The 16,458-nt window shown below is 42.8% G+C and overlaps 2 protein-coding genes across 5 annotated transcripts; one reads left to right on the top strand and one right to left on the bottom strand.

The window, feature by feature from the left end:
• The first annotated feature begins 1,048 nt into the window (after positions 1-1,048).
• Positions 1,049-7,747, top strand: mtfmt (mitochondrial methionyl-tRNA formyltransferase). Its single transcript, XM_029656278.2, has 9 exons — positions 1,049-2,021; positions 2,216-2,413; positions 2,760-2,882; positions 5,745-5,847; positions 6,085-6,160; positions 6,323-6,414; positions 6,642-6,720; positions 6,915-6,988; positions 7,164-7,747. Exons 1-9 carry the CDS (start codon positions 1,762-1,764, stop codon positions 7,359-7,361), a joined length of 1,203 nt encoding a protein of 400 aa, XP_029512138.2. The 5' UTR covers positions 1,049-1,761; the 3' UTR covers positions 7,362-7,747.
• si:ch73-314g15.3 (uncharacterized protein LOC368688 homolog) lies at positions 6,153-15,972 on the bottom strand. Of its 4 annotated transcripts, none has more exons than XM_029656275.2 (13): positions 15,743-15,972; positions 15,544-15,632; positions 15,208-15,326; positions 14,852-14,908; positions 14,658-14,757; positions 14,320-14,417; positions 13,878-14,027; positions 10,176-10,343; positions 9,787-9,835; positions 9,397-9,475; positions 8,963-9,116; positions 8,590-8,694; positions 6,153-8,237 (listed from the first exon to the last, which is right to left on the bottom strand). In XM_029656275.2, exons 1-13 carry the CDS (start codon positions 15,847-15,849, stop codon positions 8,205-8,207), a joined length of 1,308 nt encoding a protein of 435 aa, XP_029512135.2. In that variant the 5' UTR covers positions 15,850-15,972; the 3' UTR covers positions 6,153-8,204. The 4 variants fall into 4 exon arrangements, with proteins under 4 accessions (XP_029512135.2, XP_029512134.2, XP_064868259.1 ...); XM_029656274.2 differs by having other exon boundaries at positions 9,766-9,835; positions 15,743-15,971; XM_065012187.1 differs by having other exon boundaries at positions 9,766-9,835; positions 14,881-14,908; positions 15,743-15,831.
• Between the last annotated feature and the right edge of the window lie 486 nt (positions 15,973-16,458).

The following is a 16,458-nucleotide window of genomic DNA, read 5'->3' as shown; positions in this document are numbered from 1 at the left end:
TTACTAGAGAGACATTTTGAGACGGGTGAAACAGCCTCCTTATAGTGATGGCAGTCTTTTCTTTCTCAATGATAAGAAGTTGTGAATGCTTCATTAGGCTACTGTAAACTACTGCATAGTGTACTGCACCATAACTGGGCCTACTTCATTACAATCTTCTCCTAACTCAATGGAATGGAATCAATCCTGTACTCAAGCTTTTAAACTCTACATTGGGGGGGCATTATCCTTGCATCGACAAGGTCAGTGACCAGGGTTGCTTGGTTACTGTTTAGTTAGCCTTGCTGGGACCTTGCCATTGCAGTTTGCAGACATGGGAGGAAAACAGTCTGTGTTTGGTCAAACATCTGGCATATGTGGAACTGTCATGATATCTATCTGTTAAACAAGAGACGTAAAGGGATTTTTATTTCTTTATGGCAAGTATGTTTTAGAGTTAAAGGTAAATGACCTCCAGGTCATCTACCATACCTTAGCAGAGGAGAAAGAAGTAGGCCTTTTAAGTGAGTGAGTTCAACTGTTTTGTGAACACAAAGACATTATTTGCCAACACTTTAAAAATCAACAGGATGAGGATACTCAAATAACAAATCATTGTGTTGGTTGGTTGTGAAGATTCCCTAAAAACACACTACTTCCATACAGCTACGACCAGAAGTTACTTTTTTTGTAGCAGGTTAGGAGATTTTACGCAGCAGGTAAGGAGAATCAACATAGCAGGTTAGGATTTTTTAAACAATTTTTTTATTTAACCTTTATTTAACCAGGAAGGGCTCATTGAGATTCAAATCTATTTTTCAAGAGCACCCTGGCCAAGATAGGCAGCACCAATTCATTACAAAAGAATTACAGACAAGTAATCTAGTAAAAAGTATACTTAGATTAAGGTTAGAAAGAGGGTTTGGGTTAGCGAAAATGCTCTCATATCATAACCTGCAATGAAAAGTAACTTCTGGTCATAGTTGTTTCAAAGTGGTGTGTTTTAAGGGAGTCCCATTGGTTGTGGTTGGAATAAAGTAAATTATTTACACATATAATATCCCTTCTCTGTGAGGAAAAAAAATAAACAGTTCAGTTTCATGGGAGAGAACTTGATTCTCTCTGAAGGTTTGGACCACATAATATACCTCTCTGCACAGGCCTCTTCTTAGGGACTCACGCCTCGATCACACGGACCTTGCCCTTCATTCCGGGACTCCAGAAGTACATTCATTCCAATTGAACGCTGCTTTGCAGAGGCAGTTGCAATGCGTTCTATGTGGTGCTAAACATAGGATTTAAAAAATGTATGCGTCAAACTGTATTCGTAGACGAATTGACAGAAATGGTAGCAGTAGGTGAATGTTGAACTTTTGTTGCACCCATATCCAGATGATGCTGAGTTCTATTTTTCGCAGAGCACTATCGGTCTGATCAAGGCGTCACTGTCTAGTCGGAACTAAAAGTTTCTGATCAAACGAAGGGAGAACTATTTTCGATAGAACCGGAAACATGGTGTATGTCAAGAAAAAATATGGCGGCGCCCGTATGTAGAAATACCTTAACGTTATAGCTGACATTAATCAAGCTAAATGTTGGAAAATATTAATTAACGCTAAAGGTAACCGTGTCACACGAATACATCTTAATTCTAGAGTGGCCCTCGTGTAATTTGTTGAGCTTGTCTTGACGAATAAACTAGCCATACTGGAGTCGAGCATTGCTAGCTAATTTTGACACACTGGTGGCATTGGTAGATGCCCGCCCGACCAATGACAGAAGATGTGGAACAATGTCAAGGCAAAAGTAATGGGTCTGAAAATACTCCATGGCTTTTGCAATTATTGCACCCAGAGGCATGCATCTGTTGGCGTGTGGGTCAAAAGAACGCCGGAGAAACATAGGCGTTGTGGACAAGTCCCTGGCAAGACCCGCCTATTTGCCACTAGGAACTACTTATCAACAGAACCACCTTGGAGGGTCCTTTTCTTTGGGACAGATGATTTTGCTGTAGAATCCCTCAAGCTGCTCTCTGCGTCAAGGTATGACAGCCACAACAATTTACATACCAGTGAGCAAAGAGGAGAGTCTTTGCAGTGAGTAACTTTAACCTGGTCCAATATCTGTTTGTGCTGTCTCATAAGAGTTGGGGCAACAGTGCGAACAGATCTGGGACCAGGCTAGAGTAACTTCTCGTCGCCTAATGTCAGTTGTTAGCTGTCATTATTTGTCACAGGGACTCCAATGACCGAGTTGTGGAATCACTTGAGGTTGTCACACTATCCAATGACGTCCCTGTGAAGAAGTTTGCTGATCAAAACAAACTGCCCGTTCATGTCTGGCCTCTCGGGGATCTTCAAGGGCGGTTCGATGTCGGGGTGGTGGTGTCGTTTGGCTGCTTGCTTCGGGCAGGACTTATCAACCAGTTTCCATGGTGAGTAACTTCTCTGAAAGTGACTCATGCAATACAAGTGTAACGTTATAGCTTCTGTCCCTGTGTGCCCCTAGCTGGGTGCAAACCAGGGACCTGCACACAACACTTTGACTCGCCAACCAAAATAAGCATTGTCATTACCACTGACCCAGAATGTACTTGTAGATCTCAGGGCGGACGACATCACTTGCTCCACGGTAGCTACTATGTTCCATATCAGCTACACAAGCATCAGACTCTCCAAGAAGTGTCAATCTTATGAACACCTCCCAAGAGTCAAACCCTGACTGTGTCCATTCTGTTTGATTGTGATAGTTGCAGCATGTGTCTGTTGCCTCTATTCCAGTGGGATCCTGAATGTCCACCCCAGCCTTCTCCCCAGATGGCGCGGCCCCGCCCCAGTGTTCCACACCATCCTACATGGAGACACTATCACCGGGGTCAGCGTCATGCAGATACGACCAAAGAGGTAGGCTAACATGACCCAGAGCTACTTTCTGTCCCCTTCCCTCCTTTCCTCTCTCCCTTTCCTCATGGTGCTGAGGGAGGAAGGGTAAGTCATGAAAGGGACCAGTCATCTGCCAGTAACATGGACCTACTATTGACAAGCAAAAGTGAGGGATGACATTAGCAGATGGTTGTTTGTTCAAATGCATATTTAGGGATGATTTCCCAACCTAATCCTGGACTGAAAAGCCCTTTTAATGGTGACTTTCCCCATTGAGCATGTGTTATAGCCCTGTACAGGACAGCTTTATCTGGGTCCAGGAAACTGGACCATAAAGTCTCAAGAGGCCACCAGATTTCAATAGGCCTATATATAATAGTGTACTCTACTACCGTATCCTGGCTCAGGAAGGCCACCAAAAATTCTGAGATTTCCATACCCAACTATAACATCTTCCGTCAAGATAGAACTGCCAAAGGGGGAGGAGTTGCAGTCTACTGCAGAGAGCCTGCAAAGTAATGTCATACTTTCCAGGTCCATACCCAAACAGTTCGAACTACTAATCTTGAAAATTACTCTCTCCAGAAATAAGTCTCTCACTGTTGCCGCCTGCTACCGACCCCCCTCAGCACCCAGCTGTGCCCTGGACACCATTTGTGAATTGATTGCCCCCCATCTAGCTTCAGAGTTTGTTCTGTTAGGTGACCTAAACTGGGATATGCTTAACACCCCGGCAGTCCTACAATCTAAGCTAGATGCCCTCAATCTCACACAAATCATCAAGGAACCCACCAGGTACAACCCTAAATCTGTAAACAAGGGCACCCTCCTAGTCATCCTGACCAACTGGTCCTCCAAATACACCTCCGCTGTCTTCAACCAGGATCTCAGCGATCACTGCCTCATTGCCTGTATCTGCTACGGAGCCGCAGTCAAACGACCACCCCTCATCACTGTCAAACGCTCCCTAAAACACTTCTGTGAGCAGGCCTTTCTAATCGACCTGGCCCGGGTATCCTGGAAGGACATTGACCTCATCCCGTCAGTTGAGGATGCCTGGTCATTCTTTAAAAGTAACTTCCTCACCATTTTAGATAAGCATGCTCCGTTCAAAAAATGCAGAACTAAGAACAGATATAGCCCTTGGTTCACTCCAGACCTGACTGCCCTCGACCAGCACAAAAACATCCTGTGGCGGACTGCAATAGCATCGAACAGTCCCCGCGATATGCAACTGTTCAGGGAAGTCAGGAACCAATACACGCAGTCAGTCAGGAAAGCTAAGGCCAGCTTCTTCAGGCAGAAGTTTGCATCCTGTAGCTCCAACTCCAAAAAGTTCTGGGACACTGTGAAGTCCATGGAGAACAAGAGCACCTCCTCCCAGCTGCCCACTGCACTGAGGCTAGGTAACATGGTCACCACCGATAAATCCATGATTATCGAAAACTTCAACAAGCATTTCTCAACGGCTGGCCATGCCTTCCGCCTGGCTACTCCAACCTCGGCCAACAGCTCCGCCCCCCCGCAGCTACTCGCCCAAGCCTCTCCAGGTTCTCCTTTACCCAAATCCAGATAGCAGATGTTCTGAAAGAGCTGCAAAACCTGGACCCGTTCAATGCCATACAACACTCCTTCCGTGGCCTCCAACTGCTCTTAAACGCTAGTAAAACCAAATGCATGCTTTTCAACCGTTCGCTGCCTGCACCCGCACGCCTGACCAGCATCACCACCCTGGATGGTTCCAACCTTGAATATGTGGACATCTATAAGTACCTAGGTGTCTGGCTAGACTGTAAACTCTCCTTCCAGACTCATATCAAACATCTCCAATTGAAAATCAAATCAAGAGTCTGCTTTCTATTCCGCAACAAAGCCTCCTTCACTCACGCCGCCAAACTTACCCTAGTAAAACTGACTATCCTACCGATCCTCGACTTCGGCGATGTCATCTACAAAATTGCTTCCAACACTCTACTCAGCAAACTGGATGCAGTTTATCACAGTGCCATCCGTTTTGTCACTAAAGCACCTTATACCACCCACCACTGCGACTTGTACGCTCTAGTCGGCTGGCCCTCGCTACATATTCGTCGCCAGACCCACTGGCTCCAGGTCATCTACAAGTCCATGCTAGGTAAAGCTCCGCCTTATCTCAGTTCACTGGTCACGATGGCAACACCCATCCGTAGCACGCGCTCCAGCAGGTGTATCTCACTGATCATCCCTAAAGCCAACACCTCATTTGGCCGCCTTTCGTTCCAGTTCTCTGCTGCCTGTGACTGGAACGAATTGCAAAAATTGCTGAAGTTGGAGACTGTTATCTCCCTCACCAACTTCAAACATCTGCTATCTGAGCAGCTAACCGATCGCTGCAGCTGTACATAGTCTATCGGCAAATAGCCCACCCATTTTTACCTACCTCATCCCCATACTGTTTTTATTTATTTACTTTTCTGCTCTTTTGCACACCAATATCTCTACCTGTACATGACCATCTGATCATTTATCACTCCAGTGTTAATCTGCAAAATTGTAATTATTCGCCTACCTCATGCCTTTTGCACACAATGTATATAGACTCCCCTTTTTTTTCTTCCTATTGTGTTACTGACTTGTTAATTGTTTACTCCATGTGTAACTCTATGTTGTCTGCTCACACTGCTATGCTTTATCTTGGCCAGGTCGCAGTTGCAAATGAGAACTTGTTCTCAACTAGCCTAAAGGTGAAATAAAAAAATAAAATTCACTGTCAAAGCACATACTACTATTCCTCAAGTCAAATATCATTAAACCTTTGCACCTCAGTGTATCTCTGATCTGTGTTACAGTAAACCTCATTGTCTGTTACAGTAAACCTCGGTGTGTCTCTGGTCTCTGTTACAGGTTTGATGTGGGTCCCATTCTTCACCAGGAGATCTACCAGGTCCCTGACAACTTCACAGCTGACCAGCTAGGAGCTACTCTGGCCACCAAGGGAGCCCAGCTGGTGAATGCACTTCACATTGTGTAGCACCCTATTCCCATCCAGTGTACTACGTGGCTCAAGTTTTATATGACTGTTGGTCAAATGTAGTGCACTACATGGGGAATAGGGTGTGATTTGAGCTCACTCATTTGGGACGTAGATCCACAAAGCGAAATCCGTTTGAAGAGGCTTGTCAGAAACCAGTCATGGTTAATGTAAGCTCTCTTATATGGGACATTTCTTATTTTGCTTGAACAGTTGATTGACACATTAAGGACCCTTCCAGAGAGAATCACAAACCGAAGGGAGCAAGCTCAAGACGGTGCCACTTTAGGTAAGAACATTTATTTCCTCAACCAGACATTTGATGCTAGTAGTAATTACAATTTGAATGATAAACAATCAGCAAGAATTGCAACTTACAGGAGGGTGAAAGCTGCGTGTACTTTCTAAGCACCCATTCATGCCTCAGCTTAGAGTTGACTCTTCTCAACAGCCCCTAAAATCAGCACATCGATGAGCTGGATCGTATGGGAGGAGCAGACCTGTGTCCAGATCGACTGCCTGTTTCGTGCCATCGCATCCCGGGTAATAAGACAGACCAGTCATGTTCAGTTGGCATGAAACTAGAAGTCAGAAAACTTCAAACTAAAGTGAGCAGTCTTATTGGGCGATTTCAGGCCGTTCCTCACCTGTTTCAAGATGATTTTCTAATTCTGTGCATACTGAAGATGACCTTGATTTACTATGACTGGCTTCTCAACACACATTGTCCAGGAGTGTTAAAATAATGCCCTCCTCTTCTCTCTCATTAGATCCCATTGAGAACAATTTGGATGGGCAAGACCATAAAGCTGCTGGACTTTGCTGGCAAGTGCAACATTTCACTATCAGGTAATTTCCTATTTCATTGTTTCCACCACTGCTTGGTGGTTGACTCAGTCAGCTAGTTCAATCAGCATGCGGTAAGTAGCTGTGTGGATCGGCAGCAGTAGTGCTGGAGTCCACACGCTGAGAAGACAATCTGTCTGGTAACATCCGTTTTGAATATCTTAGGTTGAGAAAGGTTGTGATTGTTTTAATGACAGGTCGAGGGAGGATTCCTGTGCCAGGATCTATGAGTTATCAGAAAGAATCCAACACCTTGGCTGTCTGTTGTAAGGTGCGTGAGCCAGGCTTTTCGTCAAAACACCTCAAATTTTGTCTTATTGAAATATGTCTAATATTAATGAAAAATAATTCACTTCCTGATGTATTATGGCATAATACAAATAATTAACTTGATGGATCCCATAAAGAAATGATGACAAGCACTTTTTGTGTGTTCGGTGGTCAAGGATGGCTGGGTGGGATTCAAGGCGGTGATGCTGAAGAAGAGACTGTCGGCAGCGGACTTCTACAACGGATATCTCCATCAGAGCTTCCAGAACAGATCTGGCCCTCCCAAGCAGGAGTGCCTGTTCCACAGTAACAGAACTAAATTACATTCAGCTGGAGAGGAGAACTCATTGACACAGCTACACGCTGTGCATTAAAACAACAACCTACTTTAATGTTATTTGATTAGATACATTTCCTGTAAAAAATAAAGGATCTATACTATGTCTGTTTTAAGACAACATATTTAAGAGTACACAAGAGTAGTGTTCAGCAGGGAACACCGTGGCAAAACGTTTTGAAACTAAAAATGAGCATTTCTTATTGTTCAAATCCAGGTAGTAACTACTCTGTTTCAACATTTTTTCTTATTTTACGCCTACTGGAAACTATTTCCTGATAGCCTATGGAACACATGAATGTAATAGTGATATCATGGAGAGGCTGTTGTGTGTGAGTAGTTTGTTGTCGAATTCAAAACCCTCAAACCCGTTAGACTACCAAAATAACAGTTGTATTTGCATAAATAAACATTTACAAGGTTCTGTTGTCTTTGTCATTTGCTCTATGACATTATCCATTACGATATTATGCATTGGACTTTGTAATATTTATCACAGTTGTAGAGATGGTGGGGTCTGTTTTAGAGATGTATTCTTCCCAGGGGACTAAATGGTGCCGTTCCAGGCCGACTACATTGCAGTCACACTGCACAAATGAACCAATGATCGAATGCCACATCATCTACATTGGGCTCAGATATTAGATTTCAATACCACATTGATACGGCTACTGACATGTTTGAGTTTAAATCTTTATAATAGTAACAGTTTGACCTTCATCCAGGTGTTATGAGATTTGGTGTGAAACTGCTTCCTCCACCCGCTGGGACGCAGCAACTGTGTTCGTCACAGCATTCTGGTCTCGGGGACATTGTCTGTTAACTGGGAGGCTTTACAACTGTGTTCGTCACAGCATGCTGGTCTCGGGGACATTGTCTGTTAACTGGGAGGCTTTACAAGAGGCACGTACCACTATGGAAGAGAAAGAAAGTTCAGAATTGTAGCATTTCAACTAAGTTTTAAACAAAACATTGAAGGAAATGTATTTATTCACTTAACTTGATAAAGTGGGTGTGAATTAGACCAGTGTTGTCCAACCCCCTCGGAGGATGACATTTTATTTTATTTTAGCCCTGTTGATTCAACTAATCAAGTGCTTGGTAGGCTAATTAGTTCATCAGTGATAAAGATGTATCAGTGAAGTGGTAGAACACAAATGTCTGGTGGTTAAGAGAGGGTTGGGAAACACTGACTGCATGTTTCCTTTTAGTCATAAAGCTAGCTGCCGTTAGCTAGTGTGAATGTGTTTAGGGTGTCATCATACCTCCTCTGTCATCCCTGCTGTCTTCCTACCCTCTGTGTTAAAAGGAGGCTTCAGGTAACCTTTGAAGTGCTGCTTCACCAAGTCATGGAAAGTAGATAAGCAATCCTAAAAAGAGCATCAGGAAAGCTGAATATTAGCTACCAAAATGTATTACACTTTTGGATGTAATTTTAGATGAGGCACAGCTGCATCAACTATGGTGGATGTGTTACCAGGCCAGTGATTTACTACATTCACCATAAACCCAATTGTAATGTGGCAGTGATTACATTTGAAACATTTCTTCAACAATGTGCATTATAAAGAGGCAACTATTTATACACTGTTCAGTCTACTAAAGTGTAGTTAAATAATGGCCTCCTTATAGACATACCCGTTCTTCCTGTGAACAGATGTAGGTGAACCAGCGGAGCCCGGCGGCCACGTGAGTGATCTCATCCCGGTAGATAACCTCCAGCACCTCCACAGAGCTGCAGTCCCCCTGGGCAGCGAAGCGGGAGAGGGTCTGGGGGTGCACATCTAGGCCCCTTGCAGGAGGAGAGAGAGGGAGTTAGGTAGATCTACTTTCCCCGAGCCCAGTCGATTTAGAAAAGACAAGAATTTCATCCATTTTTTGTTTTAGCCACCCTGTGGTTATTTGTGGCCAAGGACGAGTGACATTTCTCACACCTATCCAAACCTTTCAGATAATGTGAACCCCATGGGTGTATTAGAAGATGTGTCAAGGTAATAGGGACCATAATGCTTCCACTGCACTGGTAACATAATCATATTCTGTTGGTTCTGTAATTCAGGTGGATGCTGTACCTGGCTTCATGTACCATATGCACAATGGCTAGCCTCGCCAGAAGGTCGTGGGACGTATCCGTTGCTGACTGCCACAGTCCTGTGGAGACGAGTGGAGGAAGCTCAACTTACACTGGCTCCACTGAAAATGCCATGTATTTTTTCATAAAACCAACTGTGATGATATTAATAGTTAAGCCAGGATTCAATCCAATCTGCATTATAGCACGCTTGATACTTAAAAGTTCATTTCCGACTGAGCCGAAATATGCAGAGTTTACTGTGAATTAGATCTCCACGAACACGGGGAACTTTCCAAAGACGCATTGTCTACAAAAGAGATCGGATTGAAGCCCGGCCTTAGTCTGGAGAAGCCAGCGAACCACCCACCATTATGAACAGGTAACGCACCAAAGAAGCTGTCGAGTTCTGTGATCCTCGTCTCTAGTAAGTGATAATGCTGTTGGGAACAGTAGAAATTCATTGTATTCCCAGGGTAACAGTCCATCCACCACTCACAACTGATACAGTACTACCACTTTTTATCCTCCTTGAGGAACACTGTCTTGCAGTATTATAGAAATATAAACATAGTAAATATACTTGGACTACCAATATCTGATGTACAGACGTTTGAACAACAGACATACATAACAATAATGTGCATCATTCTTAAAGGAATATTCCACTTTTTCTCCCCAGCTTGTTTTTAAAAAATAAGCTGAAACTTCAGAAAGTGAACTATACTTAAAACAACATGTAACAGTCCACATTAATTAAATATATGTTCAGACACTGACCTTGGCCTCATCTCCGGCCACTTTGACAAAGTCGCTGAAGAACTGGCGGGGCAGGGGCTCTCCAGTGTCCAGTCTGACCGATGAGAAGCGAGCGATGACGTCCCAGGACAGGTCTATAGCCCACTGCTCTATGTTAGCCAGGGAGTGGAGGAGGGCTATCCTGCTAGCCTGGTCAGACACATAGTAAACACACGCTCATATCAATCATCATTCATGAAGCATGGAATGTTGCAGTTCTATAGCCTTCTTCCATACTGTATGTACTAATGGCATGACAACGAATGCTAATACCATGACAACGAATGCTAACGCCACACACATTACACATGAACACACACCATTTACGCTGCTGCTTGTATTTATTCTATTATTTATACTGCTGACAGTCACTTTTAGCCCTGCTTACACATCTAGCTCATCTACTCCAGTATCCCTGCATATTGAAATGATGGTGCTGCTACTGATCCTGTATAGAGTTTACAATCTAGTTTTTCCCTACTGTTTTTCCTTCCTATTATTTCTCTTACCTTTATATTGAATACTGCATTGTTGGGAAAGAGCTTGCAAGTAAGCATGTCACTGCACTGTTTCACACCTGTTGTATCCTGTGCAAGTGACAAATAAACTTTGATTTGACTTCCGAAGAGATGATTTTATTGCGACAGTGGGTAGTTAGCATGCCCATTTTGTTCATCTAGGGGTTGTGTAGTTCAATACCGGCATGGCATATGTTCCCTCCTTTTTCTCAACAGTACCATTACCTGTGTCTATTGTCATTGTCGTGTTTGGTCTCTATTTGTTAGGCTACATGATTGATTGTGATTGATTTAAGTATCTACTGGCCCCCAGCCCACATGGGCTTACAAGACACTACTAAACACAGTACCATTTTCCTTGTACTCAACACAAAATAAGATTGTACAAATAATATGCATATACTGTACAATAATCATGGCAAGTACAGCTACCATCTAGCCCCACTACACAAACAGTACATTAAACAGTACAGCTACCATCTAGCCCCACTACAGAAACAGTACATTAAACAGTACAGCTACCATCTAGCCCCACTACAGAAACAGTACATTAAACAGTACAGCTACCATCTAGCCCCACTACACAAACAGTACAGCTACCATCTAGCCCCACTACAGAAACAGTACATTACAAACAGTACAGCTACCATCTAGCCCCACTACACAAACAGTACAGCTACCATCTAGCCCCACTACACAAACAGTATAGCTACCATCTAGCCCCACTACACAAACAGTACAGCTACCATCTAGCCCCACTACACAAACAGTACAGCTACCATCTAGCCTCACTACACAAACAGTACAGTACAGCTACCATCTAGCCCCACTACAGAAACAGTACATTACAAACAGTACAGCAACCATCTAGCCCCACTACACAAACAGTACAGCTACCATCTAGCCCCAGTACACAAACAGTACAGCTACCATCTAGCCCCACTACACAAACAGTACAGCTACCATCTAGCCCCACTACACAAACAGTACAGCTACCATCTAGCCCCACTACACAAACAGTACAGCTACCATCTAGCCCCACTACACAAACAGTACATTACAAACAGTACAGCTACCATCTAGCCCCACTACACAAATAGTACAGCTACCATCTAGCCCCACTACACAAACAGTACAGCTACCATCTAGCCCCACTACACAAACAGTACAGCTACCATCTAGCCCTACTACAAACAGTACATCTACCATCTAGCCCCACTACACAAACAGTACAGCTACCATCTAGCCCCACTACAAACAGTACATCTACCATCTAGCCCCACTACACAAACAGTACAGCTACCATCTAGCCCACACTACAAACAGTACATCTACCATCTAGCCCCACTACACAAACAGTACAGCTACCATCTAGCAGTGTAAACAACTGAGCAATCTCAAACCCCCGGCCTGAAACAGACTTCAAGTCCCTGCTTGTCCCATAACCACAATACTTCAGGGTTTAGCACCAAACATTTTTACAGAAGATAACATGTCTCAGATCGTTATACAAAGGGCTATAAAACACTAAATGGATTTTGTTTTTGATTTCCCAACACAGTAGGCAAATGATCTCCTCTTCAGGCACTGTGTTAAATCAACCCTTCTCTAAGCCAGAGGGAGAGGGCCGGATGGGAGTTGAGCACAAACTGACCTTTGGCTTTTTGTTAGGTTCAGGAGGACATATGGTTCAGGGATATAGTTCTCTTTGATGACAGTATGTTCTAAGTTTTTAGGTCTAAACCATATATCAGCTGCCCATTTTTCCTTGTGGATCAGAAAAAGCTTGTCCTTGATTTGGTTAACACCACATGGTAATTTGTTCCTGAATATATACTGCAAATCAGTTTCACAAAAATGAGGTAATTATCTAGGTCCCAGTCAAACCCTTTTTTTTGTGATTCTGCGTTCTGGCATATTCATCAGTCTGTTCCATAGACCTACCATGTCACCTTTTTAACTACCTTCACAACCCATATCTCCACAGATGGCCAGGTTTGGAGTCAGTTTATGCACACCAAGAAAGCAGCGGATTGCTCTGTTTTGAACATTGTTACAATTAGTATGTACTTTGGATCCCCATACCCCAGCAGCATAGTCCATCACTGGACACACACAGGATTGAAACAGTTGAGAATAAGCACAGTAACCAAGGTCCTTTTCATTTGGTCTAAATCATTAACATATAGAGTAAATAAAGTGGGTGAGAGTACGTCTCCCTGCTATACACAGTAAGGGGTTGGAAACCAGGTCATTAACCTGAACACAGGCAACTGGAGCCAGATAAAGAGGTTTGATAACATCAGAGAATCTTCCATCAATTCCCATTTTAATTGGTGGTTAAATCCATATGAATTCAATCACTTTTTGACAGCTTGTTTGCTCATGGAAAAAGTGGTCAGAAAGTGACGTTTTGGACCTGAATGCAAAACATTCAGGAGATAAGATGTGCTCAAAGTTGACCCATTTTGCATACCCCACATACCATGAGACATCCATGTCATCATCACTGAAAAAGATAAACGGTTGAGTTTGATATCATTCAAAAGCTTACAACAAATAGGGTTGTCAAACTAAATGTAAAAAATATATATAAAAACAATTACCTTTAATGTCAATTATGTAAAAAGGCGTAAACTCAGATTTTTTTCATATCCGCATATGTTGTAGCTTATACCCTACTTTCCATCATCTGAGGTTTTTGTGTTGTGTCCGTGGTTGAGACACAACGTGCTCCTGAATAAAGGGTGTTGTCAAAAAGTGATCGAATTCAAATGGATTTACCCCAGTCTAAAAGCAATTAGGTCTCCATTTACCTAATCAAAAGCCTTCAGAAAACCAATAAAACAGGCAAAAGTTGGTTCTCTCTCTTGAATTGTAGCCTGGACCACTGTAGAGACAGTATAGATGTGGTCTATACATGTTCTGGCTTTCCTAAAGCCATTCTGTTCTTCAGCAAGCTGACCAGACAGTTCTAGATAGTGAGAAGAGCCTGTTATTTAGGATGCAGGACTACAATTTACATACAGTGGTAATGAGAATAATCCCTCTATAGTTCAATGGGATTTTAGGCTCAGTTTTTGGGGATTTCAGAGATTCTGAACTTGTTAGTTTATATTGCCAACCTGTCTGGTCTGAGCGATTAGAGGGTGTTCTTAACACTGACCTGTGTGCCACCTTTGCCACGCTTGATTTTGCCCGGCTGCAGTACGGTCAGGTTCTCCTTCCTGCTTGGCTGGACAGGTGGTGTAGCCTGACCCACCTCTGTGATCTCCCCACTGTTCCACCTCTCCTGGACCTCCAGCGTCATGGCAACCTACAGGGATTGGATCAAAGTCAGTGAGCCAGTGAGATATGCAGTGTTGAACAAATCATCAACGTTACACTATAGTCAAATACAAGCATCGCAGGTGCAGCCAAATAACATCTGCAAATCTGTGTATGCCACCAAAAACGAGTTTTGTATGTTTTGCCATGGAAAGTCCAGGGAGCCTCTGCCTGTTTCAGACATTTTCTTTCCTTCATTTGGTGCCTAATGAACACAAACCAACACTCCATCCCCTCCCAGTTTAACACTTCATGTGGTGGTTAGTGTGAATGGGGCTTGCCTTCTCTTTGGGGTCTGGTGTGCAGAGGATCTTTGTAGCCCAGAAGCACAGTGTGTCCTCAGAGGGTGATGGCTCGACATCATCTACTGACAACTTGCCTGAGACAAAAAGAGATCTCTTATTAATGTACTTAACATCATTCAAAGCTTTGCCAGAACAAAATATCTTAGCTACTAGCCTGCTCATCATCAAGCCAACAAGTTTGGCATGACAATTCCATAAGGAGATGGCAAGAGTGCAGAAACAGACTGTCACCCAGGCTACACTACTTTCCTTTATGTAATTGTAAAAAAACTTTGATTGGTGTACATTGTTCATTAGGTATACTATCGCCTTACCATTAGATGTGTCTGTCTCTGGGATGGGACTTAGACACAGCTTATTCTGTGTGTTGATATAAATCATGTCTTGGACAACTCTGACCTCATACACCTGGTTCTGTAGACAGAAAAACAAACTTTCATTTTAGTCTCATGGTATTATTGATTAATAAGCTGTTGTTATTCAATGACCAAATTGTAATAACACATACAGTACATTGCCTAGTGAATGTCTTCACACCTCTTGCAAAGCTGTCACATGTAGATGCCTTATGTAAATATAAAAAGGGATTCAATTAGATTGTTCATCCGCTTGTGATCTACACATTCTCAAAGTGAAAGAAACATTCAAGACGTCTCGATTGTCTCAGGGGTGTCAGTACTTTCTCTAAGCAACTCCAAATGCCTGTCTCTCGCCCCCAAGCACACACATTAATGCCACATTGACTTCTGTATGAAGCCGATGGTGGTAATACATATCAACCTTCCCTTTATCACACTGTTTCAGGAAACCTATATTTAGAATACTACAAATAAATAGGCTCTGTTGGAGACCATCTCTCTCTACCTGTAGTCCCATGGAAGAGGCACCTGTCTCCAGGCAGAAGTCAAAGTGATGCCAGGGACAGACCAGAACCCTCTTCCCATCTCCCAGGTCCTCAATGTCACCGAGGTCAAGAGGGCCTCCTGCACCAAGACAGTGGTTGTAATGATGAAAGACATCATCGTATGGTGACCATGATCATTTTGTTCTTATAGCATACTCTCATCCTACTCTCATCCTACAGCCACTTTGGCACATAGATGTTTATGAATTAATCATCAAAACAGCAAGCTACCATAGCATAGTGCTGAGTGATTAATAGTGCTGTGAGCTGATGCCATCAATTAGGCTAACTTATACCTTCATGGGGACAGGATGAATCCATAGCCCAGAATCTGTCATCTTCTGTGTGAACCAGGACAATGTGTTCACCATCCTCAGAGTACAGCCTTGGGGAAACGTAGAGAAGTCATGCAGTTAGACCATCTTTTTAGAATAGGCAAGGGCAGCTAATGTGTATATGCTAGCTGCTGCTATTCTAGCTAATTGGACTGCTTACTTTGTGCATGGTGAGTCAAAATCACACTTCTTTCCTACACATTGCCAGTTTCCGTCTTTGACAATTTCTCTTAATGCAGCGACTAAATCTTCCTCGAAGTGATCCATTTAAAATATACGATGCATAAAATAGTAGTAAGAGTAATGTTGTGCATAACTAGCTTGCTACTGCTGCCGTCCATGCCGATGTGTGGCAGAATTGTTTTCTTCTGAACTACAAAATCAAATTGTTTCAACCGGATGTTGGTACTCCACGAATTCTGCCCGACATAAAACCACTAAGGTAGAACAAGAACCTAAACTTAACAGAGACAAACCTTTGACATGCTATGCAAAAAGATAACACTTGAGACAAAGAATGAATGCATAGAAATGTATTTGTTGATTAGACAAGATTTAGAATTACAATTAACAGTCATTTTCTCATTTTGATATGGTTGATTACATAAAAAATGTTTTTTAAACGAAATTACAATGAGAACAATTAACCTCAAGGCCAGCAGATGACGATGCAGCCAGCTATATACATTCGTGTCCCCCATGGACAGGTTTGTACATAAAACATTCTCCATTCGCTGCAAGGGTGTCAATTTCCTCCTTAACTTTATTTAATGGTGAGAAGGTTTGATTTAAAAAATAATAATAATAATTAAAAAAATATATATATATATATATAAGCTTCCTATTGGTTGATTCTACTTACACCCCTTTTTCAGC

This window comes from Oncorhynchus nerka, linkage group LG27, assembly GCF_034236695.1.
Source record: "Oncorhynchus nerka isolate Pitt River linkage group LG27, Oner_Uvic_2.0, whole genome shotgun sequence".
Classification (NCBI taxonomy): domain Eukaryota; kingdom Metazoa; phylum Chordata; class Actinopteri; order Salmoniformes; family Salmonidae; genus Oncorhynchus; species Oncorhynchus nerka.
Note: the sequence above shows the minus strand (reverse complement) of the source record. Positions and strands in the feature narration are given on the sequence as shown.

Coding starts and splice junctions, on each gene's coding strand:
- mtfmt (XM_029656278.2), top strand. CDS start 1,762: ATGTGGAACAATGTCAAGGCAAAAGTAATGGGTCTGAAAATACTCCAT. Junction 6,415..6,641: donor TTCGTGCCATCGCATCCCGG/GTAATAAGACAG, acceptor CTCTCTCATTAG/ATCCCATTGAGAACAATTTG. Junction 6,721..6,914: donor GTGCAACATTTCACTATCAG/GTAATTTCCTAT, acceptor TTTTAATGACAG/GTCGAGGGAGGATTCCTGTG.
- si:ch73-314g15.3 (XM_029656274.2), bottom strand. CDS start 15,849: ATGGATCACTTCGAGGAAGATTTAGTCGCTGCATTAAGAGAAATTGTC. Junction 15,327..15,543: donor TTCATCCTGTCCCCATGAAG/GTATAAGTTAGC, acceptor GTCTTGGTGCAG/GAGGCCCTCTTGACCTCGGT. Junction 8,695..8,962: donor TCTGTTCACAGGAAGAACGG/GTATGTCTATAA, acceptor TGCTCTTTTTAG/GATTGCTTATCTACTTTCCA.